Here is a 20,360-nt window from a genome sequence, read left to right on the forward strand (position 1 = left end):
CAGCTCTCTGCTAACGGCCTGAGAAAAGCAGCAGCAGATGGCTCAAGTGCTTGTGCTTCTGCTACCCATGTGGGAGACCTGGATGGAGTTCTTAAATCCTGGCTTTGGCCTGGCCCAGCCCCAGCTTTTGCTGCCATCTGGGGAGTGAACAAGCGCAGGTGGAAGATTTCTCTCTCTCTCTCTCTCTCTCTCTCTCTCTCTGTGTGTGTGTTTGTGTGTTTCTTCCCCTCTCTCTGTAACTCCAATTTTCAATTAAATAAATAAGTCTTTAAAAAAAGAAACTTTGTGGGCTAGGCAAGAATGGAGACACATAGTCCAAGTCCTAAAAGAAAAATAATTTCAAAGCAGAATACTTTACCCAGTGAAGCTCTGATTTATAAATAAAGGTGGAATAATGATGTTCCAAGACAATCAAAAATTTAAAGAATTTGTCACCACCTAGCCAACCTTACAAATGACATTCAAGGATGTACTATGCACAGAAACAGAGAAAAAATAATCAGTATTGTGAAAGACTGTGAAGGCAGAAAACCTCTCAGTAAAAGAACAAAGGATATTCAAAACAAACATTAAGAATATTTTTGAAAAAATGGCAAGGATAAGTCATTATTTATCAGTAATAACTTTGGATGTAAATTGACTAAATTCTCCAATTAAATTGGAATAAAATGGATAATAAATAAAACTCATCTATACGCTGCCTACAAGAAACAAACTTCACCACTAAGGATACACACAGACTGAAAATAAAAGGATAGAAAAAGATACATTACTCCAGGAAAATGAAAATCAAAAATGAGCAAGAGTAGCAATACTCCTATCAGACAAATAAGACACTAAGACAAAAACTTTTTTTTGACAAGCAGAGTTAGACAGTGAGAGAGAGAGAGAGACAGAGAGAAAGGTCTTCTTTCCGTTGGTTCACCCCCCAAATGGCCGCTACAGCCGGTGTGCTGCACTGATCCGAAGCCAGGAGCCAGGTACTTCCTACTGGTCTCCCATGTGGGTGCAGGGCTGAAGGACTTGGGCCATCCTCCACTGCCTTCCCAGGCCACAGCAGAGAGCTGGACTGGAAGAGGAGTAACCGGGACAGAATCCGGCACCCCAACCTGGACTAGAACCTGGGGTTGCGGCGCCACAGGCAGAAGATTAGCCAAATGAGCCGTGGCACCAACCGACAAAAACTATTAAAAGAGACAAAGTCATTGTGCAATGATTCACGGATCAACTCAGCAAGAAAATGTGACTATAGTGCATGCATATGCACCCAATGTTAGTGCACCTAGTTATAAAAAAAGTGTTAAGAGATCCAAAGGGAGACATAAGTTCCAATATAATAATAATAGAGGACTTCAACACCCAACTTTTATCAGTGGACAGATCAACCAGAAAAAAATTAACAACAAACAATAGAGCTAATTTACACAACAGACAAAATGAACCCAATTTATATTTAAAGACCATTTCATCCCACAGCTGCAGAATACATTCTTTTCATCAATGCATGGAACATTCTTTAAGATAGACTATATACTTGGCCATAAAACAAGATTAGGGGCCAGTGCTGTGGCGCAGTGGGTAAAGCCTCTGCCTGCAGTACCCGCATCCCATATGGGTGGTGGTTTGAGTCTTGGATGCTCTACTTCAGATCCAGCTTTCTGCTGTGGCCTGGGAAGGTAGTGGAGGATGGCCCAAGTCCTTGGACCCCATCATCCATGTGGGAGACCCGGAGAAGGCTCCTGGCTCCTGTCTTCAGATCTGCACAGCTCCAGAAGTTGCCGCCATTTGGGGAGTGAACCAGCGAATGGAAGGCTTTTCTCTCTCTCCCTCCCTCCTTCCCTCTCTGCCTCTCTGCCTCTGCCTCTCTGTAACTCTGCCTTTCAAATAAATAAATAAATCTTTAAAAAAAAAACCCAAGTCTTAACAAATTCAGAAAGCTAAAATCCTTTCATGTATATTTCTTATACCCAATGGAATGAAACTGGAAATTAGCAACTTAAGAATCACTAGAAAATATGCAAACACATGGATATAGAACAACATGATCCTGAATGAACAGTGGATCATAGAAGAAATCAAAAAATTCCCAGAAATTAATGAAGATGACAATACAACATATCAAAACTTATGGGATACAGCAAAAGAAAAATGCAAATAAAAACCACAATGAGGTTTCACCTCACTTCAGTTACAATGACTTTCATACAGAAATCAACAAAAAATAAATATGCTGGCAAGGATGCAGGGGAAAGAGTACCCTAACACACTATTGGTGGGAATGTAAACCAGTATAGCTGATATAGAAGACATTATGGAGATACATCAGAAAGCTGAAAATAGACCTATATGACCCAGCACAATCCCACTCCTGTGAATTTACTCAAAAGAAAATAAATCAGCATATGAAAGTCAACTGTACCCTCACATTTATTGCAGCTCAATTCACAATAGCTAAGAAATGTAACCAACCCAGAGGTCCATCAACTGATGACTGGATACAGAAATTGTGGAATACATACATACATATATATATATATATATACACATACATACACACACACACACACATATATATCACATATATATACATACATACTATATGTATATATAGTATGGAATACTATTCAGCCATAAAAAAGAATGGAATCCTGTCTTTTCCAATAAAATGGATAAAATTGGAAACCATTATACTTAGTGAAATAAGCCAGTCCCAAAAAGACAAATACCATCCCTGATCTGTGGTAACTAGTAGAGTACCAAAAAAAGTAATGTATAGGAGTGAAATTGACATTCTTGAGATTTGATGATTGTTTATAGCTCTTGTCTCTACTGTTAAAGAAGTGTTTTTTTTCTTCTATTTGTTGAACTCTTTATTTAGTGTACAGTTAATCTTATGAGTGTAAAATAAACAAACTGGATCATCGTAAAAATTAAGACAATGAATAAGAAAGGAAGGAAGAGTAAGGGTGGGAGTATGGGCAGAAGGGATGGCATGGTGTGAAGTATCACTATACTTCTAAATGTATATAAATGAAATACACTAATTCGTTCACCTTAAAATTTTTTTAAATTAAATAAAAATAAAAGGATAGAAATAGAATAAGACACACAAAAAAGTGGAAAAACCCTCCATGTTCATGGAAGAATCAATATCATCAAGATGTCCATATGAAGCAATTTACAGATTCAATTTGATCCTAATCAAAATACCAAGGACGTTCTTCTCAGATCTAGAAAAAAAAGATCCTACATATCAGTGGAAATGCATAAAAAGTATACAAAAAAAAAAAAACAAAGATAAGAAAAGAAATCAAAGAATTGAAAAAACAAAACACATAACAAAGAAATTAAAATTCAAAAGTTGGTTCTTTGAATTTGAGTTTGATAACCACCTAGCAAGAGTAATCAATGAAAAAGATAGGCAGATTGGGAAAGAAACCACAAGTTCCCAACAAACACTAAACACAAAAAGAAATCATGAGGAGCATGTTGTGACACAATGGGTTAAGCCACTGCTTGCAATGCCGGCATACCACTTCAGATGCCAGTTCCATTCTTGGCTGCTCCCACTTCTGATCTAGCTTCTTGTTAATGTGACCAGGAAAGCAGTGAAAGATGGCCCAAGTCCTTGGGCCCCCACCACCATGTAGAGACTTGGATGGAGTTTTAGGCTCCTGGCTTTAGTCTGGTGTAGCCCCAGCAGTTGCAATCATTCGGGGAGTGAACCCATGGGTGGAAGATCTCTCTCTCCCTCTCTCTCTCTCTTTCTCCCTGTCACCCTGCCTTTCAAAAAAAGGATATGAATAAATTGATGTCAATAAATTCCTCCTTCTGATTATGCCCATTGCCCTCAGGATCAAGTCCAAATTTCTCAGCCTTATGAGGTCTTACCTGACTTGGGCCCATCATCTTTGGCAGCCATCTTTCTTGCTCTACACAACTTGGACTTGACTTAAGGCATAACTAATTATTTGCAACACTTTGAATGTTTCCCATCTTCTTACTTGTTGCTAAGTTGATTCCACTTCGACTTCACTTCCCTGAGCATCACACAGGATACATGGCTTGGTTTGCTGTCTTCCAGATACACTTTCAGCATTTTGTGATTTTAATCACAACACCTGTTTTCCTTATTGGTATTTTTGAGCTCTGATTTGATTCTCACCCTAAGGCCCTTCTTTTTGTATCTCTGTTCAAGTCTCCTTTCATCTCTCTTACAAGGTTTGGGATCTGTTAGCTCCTCTGGGACCTCTTTCAGGAGTCTGAGTCCTTATGTAATGTGATACCAGGCACATCATAGATGCCTAAGGAATAGCTTTGGAAGGTACAACCAATGACCTCAGCCTTGGGTGTCAGCCTTTACTTCCTAGAAGCAATGATGCCTAACTAGCTATTTTTTGTTGATTTATCCTGTGCCCACCCATTGAGAAGGACTGTACTTTCCTTTACAGATTAATATCTCAGCTAACAGGAGACTCTTACAAAGCAATAGGTGCTTTAGCATCTGTCTCACTTCTAGAGGCACATCCTGGATCCTCCCTGCCTTTCATGGCTCACCTCATTCCTCAGTGGTATCAAAACTTTGTTTGATTTTGTGAAGAAAGGCCATGGGAGTGGTAAGAATTTGGACTGAGGTCTTAGTTTATGGGCAAGTCTTACCAGTTCATCTAATTTGGTAACAGAGAGGCCCTTTTGTCCTAAAATGATCTCTCCTCTGAGAATATTTCATGTAGTGTTTCTCACAGTGTGGGAATGTGTTATGTATGAAAATTTTCAGATTATACTCTAGATCTACTAAATCAGAAACTCAGAGGATAAGGATGAGCAATTTGTAGCTCAACAAAGCTTCTAGGGGATTCTAACAAACACTAAAGTATGAGAACGACTGTTGCAGAGCATTGCTAGCATGTGTGTGCTACAGGTGACCAGTGTCAGTATCACCTGGGAAATTTTATAACTATGCAGGGGTCAAACTGGAATGAATGGGAAGTTTTGGGAGGGAGCAACTGTGATAGGACAGTTGTTCAAGGGAAAGATTTCTATTATAATCCATTCAATATATATTGCATATTATGAGTGGTAAAGATCACGATGTTTTTAAAAAAAACCCACAAATTCAAATTGTGATGACCTGTGAATCATATAGCTACTAGTCAACATGGATTGACTGCTTTTCACATATCCAGTAATTAAGTGAAGTATGTGAGAAGCTATGCATTTGTCTTAGAGTGGTCTTTAAGGTCCATGTTTAGTCACTCACCTTATTAAGCTTTTTGTAGATACCAAAGAAAATATATTGAGTAACAAAAGTTCTCAATATCCATGCATAGGTATCCATAAAGAGAATCAAGATGAAGTAAGCAAATCCTGTGGCAGCCATTGCTATTATATATCTTCCGATTGTATTTTCATTCACACTAAATACATCACGTGCCGCTACTAATGACAACAACAACAAAAATGGTAGAGGCTTACTTTTAAAACAATTAAGACAATGAACAAATTGTAAAAAGCCAACAAACAGGAAGTACTATAGAATCAAATTGAGTGGTTATCAAATCAGCTCAGAATCAATATATTTACTGGCTATTTACCTTGAATGCTAGGCAATAAATACAAATTCTTTGAGAGGCAGAAAATTTTAATTCTACAATTTTTGTGTTGGCAGTAGTTCCAGGCATCCATTACCAATAGGCACCGTACAGTCACAATCATTGTGTGAATGTTCACACTAACCACAGCACAGAGTAGCAATAGAGGCCCTCCTTGCTCTTCAATATTCTTTCCTTTGACAATACTGCAAGTGGTGGCTCTGAAGGTGTACAGCAATGGCAGAAAAATCACCTGAGAACACTCGGACATATAAACTAACTTGTCCAGCAATACTTTGCATTCATTTAAAAAATTTAATTGTATTACATTTTATCTGTAGGTATTCTTCAGTGTTGTCATTTTACGTAGTTTTTGTAGTAGTTGCTTCAGGTGTTACACTGACTACAGTCTAATGCTGCCATTCTTTTTTATCAGTTTGAATGAAGCATAGAAACCTTTCCATACTTTACATCCTTTTACATTCTCCATTTATAATGGTCTTGAATGTTTCTCTTTATTCATTGAGAACAATGTAAGAAAATGTTATAAAAATGTTATACATTTTGAAATTAGTTTTTTTTTTTTTTTGACAGGCAAAGTGGACAGTGAAAGAGAGACAGAGAGAAAGGTCTTCCTTTTGCCATTGGTTCACCCTCCAATGGCCGCTGCGGTCAGCATGCTGCAGCTGGCGCACCGTGCTGATCCGATGGCAGGAGCCAGGTGCTTCTCCTGGTCTCCCATGGGGTAGAGGGCCCAAGCACTTGGGCCATCCTCCACTGCACTCCCTGGCCACAGCAGAGAGCTGGCCTGGAAGAGGGGCAACCGGGACAGAATCTGGAGCCCCGACCAGGACTAGAACCCAGTGTGCCGGCGCCGCAAGGCGGAGGATTAGCCTAGTGAGCCGCAGTGCTGGCCTGCAATTAGTTTTAGAAAGTGTTTATTTTTTTCAAGCTCAAGACAAAAACTATATTGAATGCTTTTACTCTTTCCATTGTTCTTTCTTCCTTCTTCTTCTCCAAAGATTTATATATTTATTTAAAAAGTGAAATAAGACAGACAGAGAGAAACATCTTTCATCCAATGATTGACTCCCAAATGGCCACAACTGCCAGGACCCAAGTTAAGAGCCTGGATCTCCATCTGGTTTCCTATGTTACTGGCAGGAGTCCAAGCACTCAGGACATCTTCTTCTGCTTCCCAGGTATATTAGCAGGGAATTGGAACAGACAGAAGTGGATCAGCTGAGACTCGAACCAGCACTCTGTGGGATGCCGGCATCATGGATGCTTGATGTTCTTAAATTATTTATTTAATCATTTTCTTTCTGTTTATAGAGTTTCTGTGAGGCATTATCTTATAGTTTCTTTTTGTTACAAATTCTTGTAGTTGCCCTTTATTTAAGAATGTCTTCATTTTCATTCCTGAAAGACATTTTCTTTGTATAAGGAATTTTGGTTGACAGTTTTTTTTCTTCTAGCACCTGAAAAATATTGTCCACTTCCTTCTAGTCTTCATGGTTTCTAAAGGGAAATCTGTAAATTAGGAAAATTGGTATTCCCATATATGGGTAAGGTGTCACTTCTCTGTACTCATATTCTGGATATTGCTTTAGTAAGTTTACAGAAGTTTGACTATTATATTTTTGGCATAATTTTATTTTAATATGTTTTGAGTTTACTTAGTTTCTTGAGTCTATAGATTTTTATCTTTTATTTGGGACAATTACAGCTGTTATTTCTTAGATCATTTTTTCAGTTCTTCCCTCTGTCACTTGTCTTCTGGGACTACAATGAAACAAAATTTAAATCTTTGGTTATGGTGCCACAGCTCGCTGAGGCCTGGCTCATTCTTTTTCCCAGACTGGTTAATTTCTATTGTTCTAGTTCATTCAGTTTTTGCTCTCACATCTCCACTGGGCGTTAAGCCCATTTATAGAGTTTTAAATTTTGATTCTTGTGTTTTTCATGTCTAAAATTTTTACTTGGTTCTTCCTTAACTTTTCCTTGCTGAGACTTTTTTTTCTTTTGTTTCACACATGTTCATAATTGCTCAATGAAGCCTTTTATAACTGTTTTCAAATCATTGTCAGATATATTTTTATAAACAGCCTTACTGAGAGAATTAACATGCCTCAGAATTCACCCATTTGAAGTATGCAGTTCAGTGATTAATATGTACCTCCACCACAGTTAATTTTAGAACATTTTCATCTCCTCAAAAAAAAAATTCCTACACCCTTGAGCTATCGTATCACTCTTGTATCCCACATATTCTGCCCTAACTAACTGGTAACTTACATCTCTAGAGTTTCTAATTCTGTTATGATGTCTGCATTTTAGAAAATGGCAAAAGTGGGAAGCCCAGATAGAGTTTCAAGTTCCTGGGTTCAGCTGTGCTCCTGCCTTGTTTGTTGTAGCTATTTGGGGAGTGAACTAGCAGATACAAGCTCGCTCTCTCTCTCCCTCACCCTCTCACCCTCACCCTCTCTGCCTCTCTCTGTAACTCTTTCAAATAACTGAATAGTCCTTAAAAAAAAAAAAAAAGAAAAAAGATGTTTGCAACCCAAACTGGAGTACCTCGGTATTATACTGATCCCTGGCTATTGACTGCAGCTTCTTGCTAATGTGGACCTTGAGAGGCAGTGGAAAACCTGGATTGGGTTCCGGGCCCGATGGTTTGGCCTGGCCTGGCTTTGGCCACTGTGGGCATATGAGGAATGAAGCAGCAGATGGGAGCTCTCTTCTTCTGTCTCTGTCTCTCTGTATTTCTGCCTCTCAAATAAATAAAGACATTCTATTCCTAAAATCCACCATTAATAAAATAAAAAGACAAACCATATATTGAAATAATATATTGGCAAGTTACCTATCTGACAAAGGATTGGTATTCAGAATGTATAAACAATTCCGGCCGGCGCCGCGGCTCACTAGGCTAATCCTCCGCCTAGCGGCGCCGGCACACCGGGTTCTAGTCCTGGTCGGGGCGCTGGATTCTGTCCCGGTTGCCCTTCTTCCAGGCCAGCCCTCTGCTGTGGCCAGGGAGTGCAGTGGAGGATGGCCCAGGTGCTTGGGCCCTGCACCCCATGGGAGACCAGGAAAAGCACCTGGCTCCTGGCTCCTGCCATCGGATCAGCGCGGTGCGCCGGCCGCGGCGGCCATTGGAGGGTGAACCAACGGCAAAGGAAGACCTTTCTCTCTGTCTGTCTCTCTCACTGTCCACTCTGCCTGTCAAAAATAAAAAAAAAATTAAAAAAATTAAAAAAAAAGAATGTATAAACAATTCTCAAAATATATTATTAAGAAAATAACTCATTTAAAAAGTGGAAATGAACACTACGAGAAACGGTGACTTGATCAGCCCTTGCACTGACTGTTGATGAACAACTTAATACGTTATCCCTCTTAGTACTTTTTTTGTTTGTTCTACTTAATACTTTTGGTTGAATACTGTAATAAATACACAGTTATTCTTAAGTGTTGAAACTTAACTGAAAAGTGATCACAAATATAAGAGTGTGAATAAGAGAAGGAAGAGATGTGGAATTTGGGACATGCTCAAGCTGACTTGCCCCAAACGGTAGAGTTAGAAACACACCAGGGGATTCCAATTCAATCCCATCAAGGTGGCATGTACCAATGCCATCTCACTAGTCCAAGTGATCAATTTCTGTTCACAATTGATCATAATGATAGGACTAAGAGCCAAAGGGATCACACAAACAAGACTAGTGTCTGCAAATACTAACTGATAGAATAAAAAAGGGAGAGAATGATCCAACATGGGAAGCGAGATACACAGCAGACTCATAGAATGGCAGATGTCCTAAACAACACTCTGGCCTCAGAATCAGCCCTTAAGGCATGCAGATCCGGCAGAAAAGCCCATGAGAGTATTTCAGGCATGGAAAGCCAAGATACTCTGGCAAAAAAAATAAAAAGAAAAAAGAAAAAGAAAGAAAGAGAGAAAGAGAGAAAGAGAGAAAGAGAGAGAAAGAGAGAGAGAGAGAGAAAGAGAGAGAGAGAGAGAGAGAAAGAGAGAAAGAGAGAAAGAGAGAAAGAGAGAAAGAGAGAAAGAGAGAAAGAAAGAAAGAAAAAAGAAAAAAGAAAGAAAGAAAGAAAGAAAGAAAGAAAGAAAGAAAGAAAGAAAGAAAGAAAGAAAGAAAGAAAATGACCTAAATGAAAGATCTCCGTGAGTGAGATCCCAGTGGAAAGAATGGGTCATCAAAGAAGGAGGTACCTTTCTCTGAAGGGAGGAGAGAACTTCCACTTTGGGTACGACCTTGTCTAAATATGATCAGAGTCAGTGAACTCAAAAGGCTTCCATAGCCTTGGAAACTCATGACAAGAGCCTAGGGTGATTACTGATGCCATAAACAAGAGTGTCAATTTGCTAAGTCAACAACAGGAGTCACTGTGCACTTACTCCTCATGTAGGATCTCTGTCCTTAATGTGCTGTACATTGAGATTTAATGCTATAACTAGTACTCAAACAGTATTTTTCACTTTGTGTTTCTATGTGGGTGCAAACTGTTGAAATCTTTACTTAATATATGTTAAACTGATCTTCTGTATATAAAGAGAATTGAAAATGAATCTTGATGTGAATGGAAGGGGAGAGGGAGCGGGAAAAGGGAGGGTTGTGGGAGGGAGGGAAGTTATGGGTTGGGAAGCTATTGTGATACATAAGCTATACTTTGGAAATTTATATTCATTAAATAAAAGTTAAAAAAAAGAAAAGAAACAACTCTTTTAAAAAGTGGACAAAAGAAGTTTCCAGACACATCAATAAAGATGACAGAAGTGTGCTAAGTACATGAAAAGATATTGAGAAGTTTCATCACATATTGGTGCTGAATTTTTTCAAATATTTTCTTCAGTCTCTATGGAGATCACGTAATTTTTAAATTCCTACTGTTAATACATTGAATTAAATTAATTTTTATAATGAACACAATTGTATTTCTTTTTTTTGTCTTTCTTTTTTAACTTTTATTTAATGAATATAAATTTCCAAAGTATGATTTATGGATTACAATGGCTTCCCCCCCATAACGTCCCTCCCACCCGCAACCCTCCCCTATCCACTCCCTCTCCCCTTCCATTCACATCAAGATTCATTTTCAATTCTCTTTATATACAGAAGATCAGTTTAGCATACATTAAGTAAAGATTTCAACAGTTTGCTCCCACACAGAAACATAAAGTGAAAAATACTGTTTGAGTACTAGTTATAGCATTAAATCTCAATGTACAGCACACTAAGGACAAAGATCCTACATGAGGAGTAAGTTCACAGTGACTCCTGTTGTTAACTTAACAAATTGACACTCTTGTTTATGGCATCAGTAATCACCCTAGGCTCTTGTCATGAGCTGCCAAGGCTATGGAAGCCTTTTGAGTTCACTGACTCTGATCATATTTAGACAAGGCCATGGTCAAAGTGGAAGTTCTCTCCTCCCTTCAGAGAAAGGTACCTCCTTCTTTGATGACCTGTTTTTCCACTGGGATCTCACTCACGGAGATCTTTAGTTTAGGTTTTTTTTTTCCCCCAGAGTGTCTTGGCTTTCCATGCCTGAAATACTCTCATTGGCATTTCAGCCAGATCCGCATGCCTTAAGGGCTGATTCTGAGGCCAGAGAGCTGTTAGGACATTTGCCATTCTATAGGTCTGCTGTGTATCTCACTTCCCATGTTGGATCATTCTCTCCCTTTTTGATTCTATCAGCTAGTATTTGCAGACACTTCTTGTCTATGTGATCCCTTTGGTTCTTAGTCCTATCATTATGATCAATTGTGAACAGAAATTGATCACTGGGACTAGTGAGATGGCATTGGTACATGCCACCTCGATGGGATTGAATTCGAATCCCCTGGTATGTCTCTAACTCCATGGTTTGAGGCAAGTCAGCTTGAGTATGTCCCGAATTGCACATCTCTTCCCTCTCTTATTCCCACTCTTATATTTAACAGCGATCACTTTTCAGTTAAGTTTCAGCACTTAAGAAGAATTGTGTATTGGCTAATCCTCTGCCAGCAGCGCCGGCGCCCCGGGTTCTAGCCCTGGTTGGGGCACCGGGTACTAGTCCTGGTTGTTCCTCTTCCAGTCCAGCTCTCTGCTGTGGCCTGGGAGGGCAGTGGAAGATGGCCCAAGTGCTTGGGCCCTGCACCCGCATGGGAGACCAGGACTTATGTCTTTCTGAAGCATTTGATGTAACAAGTGTTGAAATTGTGCTTCGATGTTGTTTTACAATAAAAATTTTTTCACTATGGATTAAATTTCCTCAATAGTTACAAGGTTATTTGTTGAGGTGGATTTGTCTGAGAGGAGGAGCGTGGTGGGGGCAAGAGTTGTGGAGTCACCACACAGACCCCGGGAGTCGGGTGAAAGCAGGCCAGGGGCGAGCAGCCCACAGACTCGTTTATTTCACTTGATACAGCAACTTAAATAGCCAAGGCAGCCAATCTGGTCAAGGGGTGGTCTATGCCCTAACTAATCATAGCCTGTTGCCAGGCAGTTTCCAAAGCCATCCAATCACAGCCTGTTGCCAGTCAGACTCCATTGTCATGTGGTTTCTGAAGTCATCCAATCACAGCCTGTTACCTGGTAGTTTCCATTGCCAGCGGCCATCTTGGCATGGCCTTCTCATTCCACCACAGTTTTTTTTTTTTTGGTCTTTTTTTATGCTTTTTTTTAAACTTTCATTTAATGAATATAAATTTCCAAAGTACAGCTTATGGATTACAATGGCTTCCCCCCCATAACGTCCCTCCCACCCGCAATCCTCCCCTCTCCCACTCCCTCTCCCCTTCCATTCACATCAAGATTCATTTTCAATTCTCTTTATATACAGAAGATCAGTTTAGCATACATTAAGTAAAGATTTCAACAGTTTGCTACTACACAGAAACATAAAGTGAAAAATAATAGATGATTTTTTAAATGATGATGAAATCAGATCAGACCTATTGTCATGTTTAATCCCAGTGAGAGTCAAGGTGGGAATTGATAATTTCTTCTTCTTCTTTTTTTTTTTTTTTACAGAAGATCAGTTTAGTATACATTAAGTAAAGCTTTCAACAGTTTGCACCCCCATAGAAACACAAAGTGAAATATACTGTTTGAGTACTCGTTATAGCATTAAGTCTCAATGTACAGCACACTAAGGACAGAGATCCTACATGAGGAGTAAGTGCACAGTGACTCCTGTTGTTGACTTTACAAATTGACACTCTTGTTTATGGCCTCAGTAATCTCCCCATGCTCCAGTCATGAGTTTCCAAGGCTATGGAAGCCCCTTGAGTTCTCCGATTCTTATCTTGTTTAGACAAGGTCACAGTCAAAGTGGAGGTTCTCTCCTCCCTTCAGAGAAAGGTACCTCCTTCTTTGAAGACCTGTTCTTTCCACTGGGATCTCACTCACAGAGATCTTTCATTTAGGTGTTTTTTTTTTTGCCTGAGTGTCTTGGCTTTCCATGCCTGAAATACTCTCATGGGCTTTTCAGCCAGATCGGAATGCCTTTAGGGCTGATTCTGAGGCCAGAGTGCTGTTTAGGACATCCACCATTCTATGAGTCTGCTGAGTATCTCGCTTCCCATGTTGGATCACTCTCCCCTTTATTTATTCTATCGGTTAGTATTAGCAGGTACTAGACTTGTTTATGTGCTCCCTTTGACTCTTAGTCCTTTCATTATGATCAATTGTGAACTGAAATTGATCACTTGGAATAGTGAGATGGCATTGGTACATGCCACCTTGATGGGATTGAATTGGAGTCCCCTGGTATGTTTCTAACTCTACCATTTGGGGCAAGTCAGCCTGAGCATGCCCCAAATTGTACATCTCTTCCCTCTCTTATTCACACTCTTATATTTAACAGGGATCACATTTCAGTTAAATTTCAACATTTAAGAATAACTGTGGATTAATTACAGAATTAAACCAGTCGTATTAAGTAGAGCAGACCAAAAAAACTACTAAGAGGGATAATGTATTAAGTTGTTCATTAACAGTCAGGGCTATGCTGATCAAGTCACCATTTCTCATAATGTCCATTTCACTTCAACAGGTTTCCTTTTGGGTGTTCAGTCAGTTGTCACCAATCAGGGAGAACATATGGTATTTGTCCCTTTGAGACTGGCTTATTTCACTCAGCATGATGTGTTCCAGATTCCTCCATTTTGTTGCAAATGACTGGATTTCGTTGTTTCTTACTGCGGTATAGTATTCTAAAGAGTACATATCCCATAATTTCTTTATTCAGTCTACCGTTGATGGGCATTTAGGTTGGTTCCAGGTCTTGGCTATTGTGAATTGTGCTGCAATAAACATTAGGGTGCAGACCGCATTTTTGTTTGCCAATTTAAATTCCTTTGGGGGCCGGCGCCGCGGCTCACTAGGCTAATCCTCCGCCTAGCGGCGCCGGCACACCGGGTTCTAGTCCCGGTCGGGGTGCTGGATTCTGTCCCGGTTGCCCCTCTTCCAGGCCAGCCCTCTGCTGTGGCCAGGGAGTGCAGTGGAGGATGGCCCAGGTGCTTGGGCCCTGCACCCCATGGGAGACCAGGAAAAGCACCTGGCTCCTGGCTCCTGCCTTCGGATCAGCGCGGTGCGCTGGCCGCAGCGCGCCAGCCGCGGCGGCCATTGGAGGGTGAACCAACGGCAAAGGAAGACCTTTCTCTCTGTCTCTCTCTCTCACTGTCCACTCTGCCTGTCAAAAAATAAAAAAAATTAAAAAATAAAAAAAAAATTCCTTTGGGTAAATCCCAAGGAGTGGGATGGCTAGGTCGAACGGTAGGGTTATATTCAGGTTTCTGAGGAATCTCCAGACTGACTTCCATAGTGGCTTGACCAGTTTGCATTCCCACCAACAGTGGGTTAGTGTCCCTTTTTCCCCACATCCTCGCCAGCATCTGTTGTTGGTAGATTTCTGCATGTGAGCCATTCTAACCGGGGTGAGGTGAAACCTCATTGTGGTTTTGATTTGCATTTCCCTGATTGCTAGTGACCTTGAACATTTTTTCATGTGCCTGTTGGCCATTTGGATTTCCTCTTTTGAAAAATGTCTTTTGAGGTCCTTGGCCCATCTCTTAAGTGGGTTGTTGGTTTTGTTTTTGTGGAGTTTCTTGATCTCTTTGTAGATTCTGGTTATTAACCCTTTATCTGTTGCATAGTTTGCAAATATATTTTCCCATTCTGTCGGTTGTCTCTTCACTCTCCTGACTGTTTCTTTTGCAGTACAGAAACTTCTCAATTTGATGCAATCCCAATAGTTGATTTTGGCTTTGACTGCCTGTGCCTCCCGGGTCTTTTCCAGAAATTCTCTGCCTGTGCCAATATCTTGAAGGGTTTCTCCAATGTTCTCTAGTAACTTGATGGTGTCAGGTCGTAGATTTAGGTCTTTAATCCACGTTGAGTGGATTTTTGTGTAAGGTGTAAGGTAGGGGTCTTGCTTCATGCTTCTGCACATGGAAATCCAGTTTTCCCAGCACCATTTATTGAATAGACTGTCCTTGCTCAGGAATTGGTTTTAGATCCTTGATCAAATATAAGTTGGCTGTAGATGTTTGGGTTGATTTCTGGTGTTTCAATTCTGTTCCATTGGTCTATCCATCTGTTTCTGTACCAGTACCATGCTGTTTTGATTACAACTGCCCTGTAGTATGTCCTGAAATCTGGTATTGTGATGCCTCCGGCTTTGTTTTTGTTGTACAAGATTGCTTTAGCTATTCAAGGTCTCTTTTGCCTCCATATGAATTTCAGCATCATTTTTTCTAGATCTGAGAAGAAGGTCTTTGGTATCTTGATTGGGATTGCGTTGAATCTATAAATTGCTTTTGGGAGAATGGACATTTTGATGATGTTGATTCTTCCAATCCATGAGCATGGAAGATTTTTCCATTTTTTGGTATCCTCTTCTATTTCTTTCTTTAAGATTTTGTAATTCTCATCGTAGAGATCTTTAACGTCCTTGGTTAAGTTTATTCCAAGGTATTTGATTGTTTTTGTAGCTATTGTGAATGGGATTGATCTTAGCAGTTCTTTCTCAGCCATGGCATTGCTTGTGTATACAAAGGCTGTTGATATTTGTGCATTGATTTTATATCCTGCCACTTTGCGAAACTCCTCTATGAGTTCCAATAGTCTCTTAGTAGAGTTCTTTGGAGCCCCTAAGTAAAGAATCATATCATCTGCAAAGAGGGATAGTTTGACTTCTTCCTTCTCAATTTGTATTCCTTTAATTTCTTTTTCTTGTCTGATGGCTCTGGCTAAAACTTCCAGAACTATGTTAAATAGAAGTGGTGAGAGTGGGCATCCCTGTCTGGTGCCAGATCTCAGTGGAAATGCTTCCAACTTTTCCCCATTCAATAGGATGCTGGCTGTGGGCTTTTCATAAATTGCTTTGATTATATTGAGGAATGTTCCTTCTATACCCAATTTTCTTAGTGTTTTCATCATGAAAGGGTGTTGAATCTTATCTAATGCTTTCTCTGCATCTATTGAGATAATCATATGGTTTTTCTTCTGCAGTCTGTTAATGTGGTGAATCACATTGATTGATTTGCGAATGTTGAACCATCCCTGCATACCAGGGATAAATCCCACTTGGTCTGGGTGGATGATTTTCCTGATGTGTTGTTGTATTCTATTGGCGAGAATTTTATTGAGGATTTTTGCATCTATGTTCATCAGAGATATTGGTCTATAATTTTCTTTCAGTGCTGCATCTTTCTCTGGCTTAGGGATTAAGGTGATGCTGGCTTCATAGAAAGAATTTGGGAGGATTCCCTCTTTTTCGATTGTTCTGAATAGTTTGAGAAGAAATGGAGTTAGTTCTTCTTTAAATGTCTGGTAGAATTCAGCAGTGAATCCATCTGGTCCTGGGCTTTTCTTTGTTGGGAGGGCCTTTATTACGGTTTCAATTTCTGTTTCAGTTATGGGTCTATTTAGGTTTTCTATGTCTTCATGGTTCAATTTAGGTAGATTGCATGTGTCCAGGAATCTATCCATTTCTGATAAGTCCTTGTAGTAATTTCTGATGATTCTTTTTATTTCTGTAGTGTCTGTTTTTACGTTTCCTTTTTCATCTCTGATTTTATTGATTTGGGTCTTTTCTCTTCTTTTTTTAGTTAGTTGGGCCAATGGGGTGTCAATTTTGTTTATTTTTTCAAAAAACCAGCTCTTCGCTTGGCGGATTTTTTGTAATTTTTTTTTATTCAATCCTGTTAATTTCTTCCCTGATTTTAATTATTTCTCTTCTCCTACTAGCTTTGGGTCTGGTTTGCTGCAAATTTTCTAGGTCCTTGAGATGCGCTGAAAGCTCATTTATTTGGTGCCTTTCCAATTTCTTAATATAGGCCCCTATTGCTATAAACTTGCCTCTCAATACTGCTTTTGCCATATCCCATAAGTTTTGATATGTTGTGTTGTTATCCTCATTTACTTCCAGAAAGTTTCTGATTTCTCTTTTGATTTCTTGAATGACCCAGTGTTCATTCAGGAGCACGTTGTTCAGTTTCCATGTGTTTGCATACTTTCTGGGGTTTCCTGAGTTGCTAATTTCCAGCTTCATTCCACTGTGTTCTGAGAAGCTGCATGGTATGATTCTAATTCTTTTAAATTTGCTGAGACTTGCTTTATGACCTAGTATGTGATCGATCCTAGAGAAGGTTCCATGCACTGCTGAGAAGAATGTAAAGTCTTTAGATGTAGGATTGAAAGTTCTGTAGATATCTGTTAGATCCATTTGGGCAACAGTGTCGATTAAATCTGCTGCTTCCTTGTTGATCTTCTGTCTGGATGATCTATCTATTTCTGACAGTGGAGTATTGAAGTCCCCCAGTACTATCGTATTGGAATCTAAGTCTCCCTTTAAGTCCCTTAACAAATCTTTTAAATAGACCGGTGCCCTGTAATTAGGTGCATATACATTTATAATAGTTACATCTTCCTGTTGAATTGAACCCTTAATCATTATATAGTGCCCCTCTTTGTCTCTCTTAACAGTTTTTGTATTAAAGCTTATTTTGTCTGATATTAATATGGCTACACCTGCTTTTTTTTTTGGTTTTTGTTGGCATGGAATATCTTTTTCCAACCTTTCACTTTCAGTCTGCATGCATCTTTGTTAGAGAGATGTGTTTCTTGTAGGCAACAAATAGTTGGGTGTTGTTCCTTAAGCCAGTCAGCCAGTCTGTGTCTTTTAATTGGACAGTTCAGGCCATTCACGTTTAATGTGACTATTGATACATAGTGACTTTGCCCTGCCATTTTCCCGGAGATATTTTCTAGTATATGCTTTGAGCTTCCCATGCTCTTTTACTGGTAGGTGTTCTTCCTTTCCCTTCTTTCATATTGATGGCCGTGTTTCTGTGTTTCTGAGTGTAGCACATCTTTAAGTATCTTCTGCAGGGCCGGACGAGTGGCCACAAAGTCTTTCAATTTCTGTTTGCTATGAAAGGTCTTTATTTCACCTTCATTCACAAATGAGAGCTTGGCAGGATATAATATTCTGGGCTGGCAGTTTTTCTCTCTTAGCACCTGTGCTATGTCTCGCCATTCCCTCCTAGCCTGTAGTGTTTCTGATGAGAAGTCTGCTGTGAGTCTGATTGGAGATCCTCTGAGAGTAATCTGACGTTTCTCTCTTGCACATTTTAGGATCTTTTCTTTATGTTTCACTGTGGTGAGTTTAATTACAACGTGTCGTGGTGAGGATCTCTTTTGGTCATGTTTACTATGGGTTCTATGAGCTTCCTGTACTAGGATGTCTCTGTCCTTCTCCAGACCCGGAAAGTTCTCTGCTAGTATCTCACTAAAAAGGCCTTCCAATCCTTTCTCTCTCTCCATGCCTTCAGGAACTCCTAGAACCCGAATGTTGGTTTTTTTTAATAGTATCCTGTAGATTCCCAACAATATTTTTTAGATTTCTAATTCCTCTTCTTTTCTTTGGCTTGACTGTATCCTTTCCTGTTCTCTGTCTTCTAAGTCTGATATTCTCTCTTCTGCTTCACCCATTCTGTTTTTAAGGCTCTCTAATGTGTTTGTCATTTGATCTATTGAGCTCTTCATTTCATTTTGATTTCTCTTCACTATCACACTTTCCTGCTCTACTAGTTTCTGCGTTTCATTTTGATTCTTCCTTAAAATTTCATTTTCACGAGATAGATTTTCAATCTTGTCCAATAAGGATTTCTGTAGTTCAAGGATTTGCTTTTGAAAACTTCTAAATGTTCTTATCATAAATTTTTTGAAATCCATATCTTGCATTTCTTCTATCTCATCATCTTCATAATCTTGGCTTGGGTTGTTTTGTTTATTTGGAGGCATCATAATGTCATCGTTGATCTTGTTCCCTCGATTTCTGTGTTAATTGCTTGGCATGGTTAATTCTGTTTCCCTCACTGTGAGGGTTTTTTTTTTTTTTTTATTATACTATGTCCGTGTTAAGTGGACTGCCTGCTGTTGGAGGAGCCTTGGAGGCTTGAGATGGGTGTGGCCTGAGAGCTCTGCTTGGTTCTTCAGGGTTACAGGTGTGCAAAGGTGACACCCTCAGGTTATGCGTGGTAAATCTCTTTATTTATTTATTCATTTATTTATTTATTTATTTTATTTTATTTTATTTTTTGTTCAGGAGGTAAGTAATACTGCAAGGCTGAGCAGAATGGATGGTATTTAGCTTCAGCTGGCTTCTACCCAAAGAGTCTGTGCAGGCTCGGTTTCTCCTGTGGACTCCCACTGGGTTGCCTAGGCTACTGGAATGTAGCCTTAAGTCTCCCCTTTTATTATGTATATCCCAGCTCTTTGTCTCTTGCTTGCCTTTGCAAGGTTGGGGGAGAGTGGAACTTGTCTGTACCAGTATGCCCCCACCTTTTTATTTATTTATTTATCTATTTATTTATTTATTTTTCCTTCTCTCCTGTAGTCTGTTGGACTTTCCCGCTTCAAAACCCGTGTCCCTCTAAAATTCTGTCCGCCGTTTCCCCGCCAATGTCTCCGGTTACTGAGCTCACCTCCGCTTCCAGCGCCGATGTGTGGACTCGGAGCCCTGGGCGTCTCTCCTCTCCCCGCTGTTGTCTTTGTCACATAGCAATTGTATTTCTTAGATAAATCCAAGTCAATGATCATATATTCATTTAAATATTCTGCTAGATTCAACTTGCTAAAATTTTGTTACGAATTTTGTTCATTAGGGATATTGGTCTGTAAATTTTCTTCCTTGTAACTTCTTTAGTGGGTTATCAGAGTAATGGCATCTTCATAGAGTGAATTGGAAAAGGATCCTTCTTCTAACTTCTGAATGAGATTGTGCAGAATTGGCATTTCCCCCTTAAGTATCTGGTAGAATTCTCCAGAGAAGCTATCTTTACCTGAAATTGTCTTTGTGGGAAGGTTTTATATTATGTATTCAATTTGCATTACTCAGCTTTGATAATTTTTTGAATGTTTCTTTTTAAAAAGAATTGAAAATGGCATATGAATGCCATACAGTAAGATACTTCACTATCTGTGTATATTATGTAATATTCAAATCAGAGTAAACATCATCTATCTTCTTAAACATTTAACATGTCTTTCTGGTAAAAACCTTCGATCTCCCTTATTTAGCATATAACGCACTATCATTATCTATAGTCACCCTACTGTGGAAAAGAACACCAGATTTCTCCTTTCTGTTACTCAGCACCCACTGACCCAAGAACACACTCTAATAAATAATGCTGGTAAAAAAATGGATATCCACATGAAGAAGAATGAAATTAGCACCCCCCACCCT

The 20,360-nt window shown here is 39.5% G+C and overlaps 1 protein-coding gene across 10 annotated transcripts in view; it reads right to left on the reverse strand.

Moving 5' to 3' along the window:
* Window positions 1–20,360, reverse strand: part of LOC100352755 (phospholipid-transporting ATPase ABCA3) — a 183,092-nt gene that overhangs the window by 12,310 nt on the left and 150,422 nt on the right. For all 10 annotated transcript variants that reach the window (XM_070064644.1, XM_070064647.1, XM_070064645.1 and 7 more), the window contains one exon: window positions 5,261–5,439. In XM_070064644.1, coding sequence (XP_069920745.1) covers window positions 5,261–5,439 — 179 coding nt within the window. The remainder of the gene's footprint in view (window positions 1–5,260; window positions 5,440–20,360) is intronic.

Source organism: Oryctolagus cuniculus, chromosome 19, assembly GCF_964237555.1.
Source record: "Oryctolagus cuniculus chromosome 19, mOryCun1.1, whole genome shotgun sequence".
NCBI lineage: Eukaryota > Metazoa > Chordata > Mammalia > Lagomorpha > Leporidae > Oryctolagus > Oryctolagus cuniculus.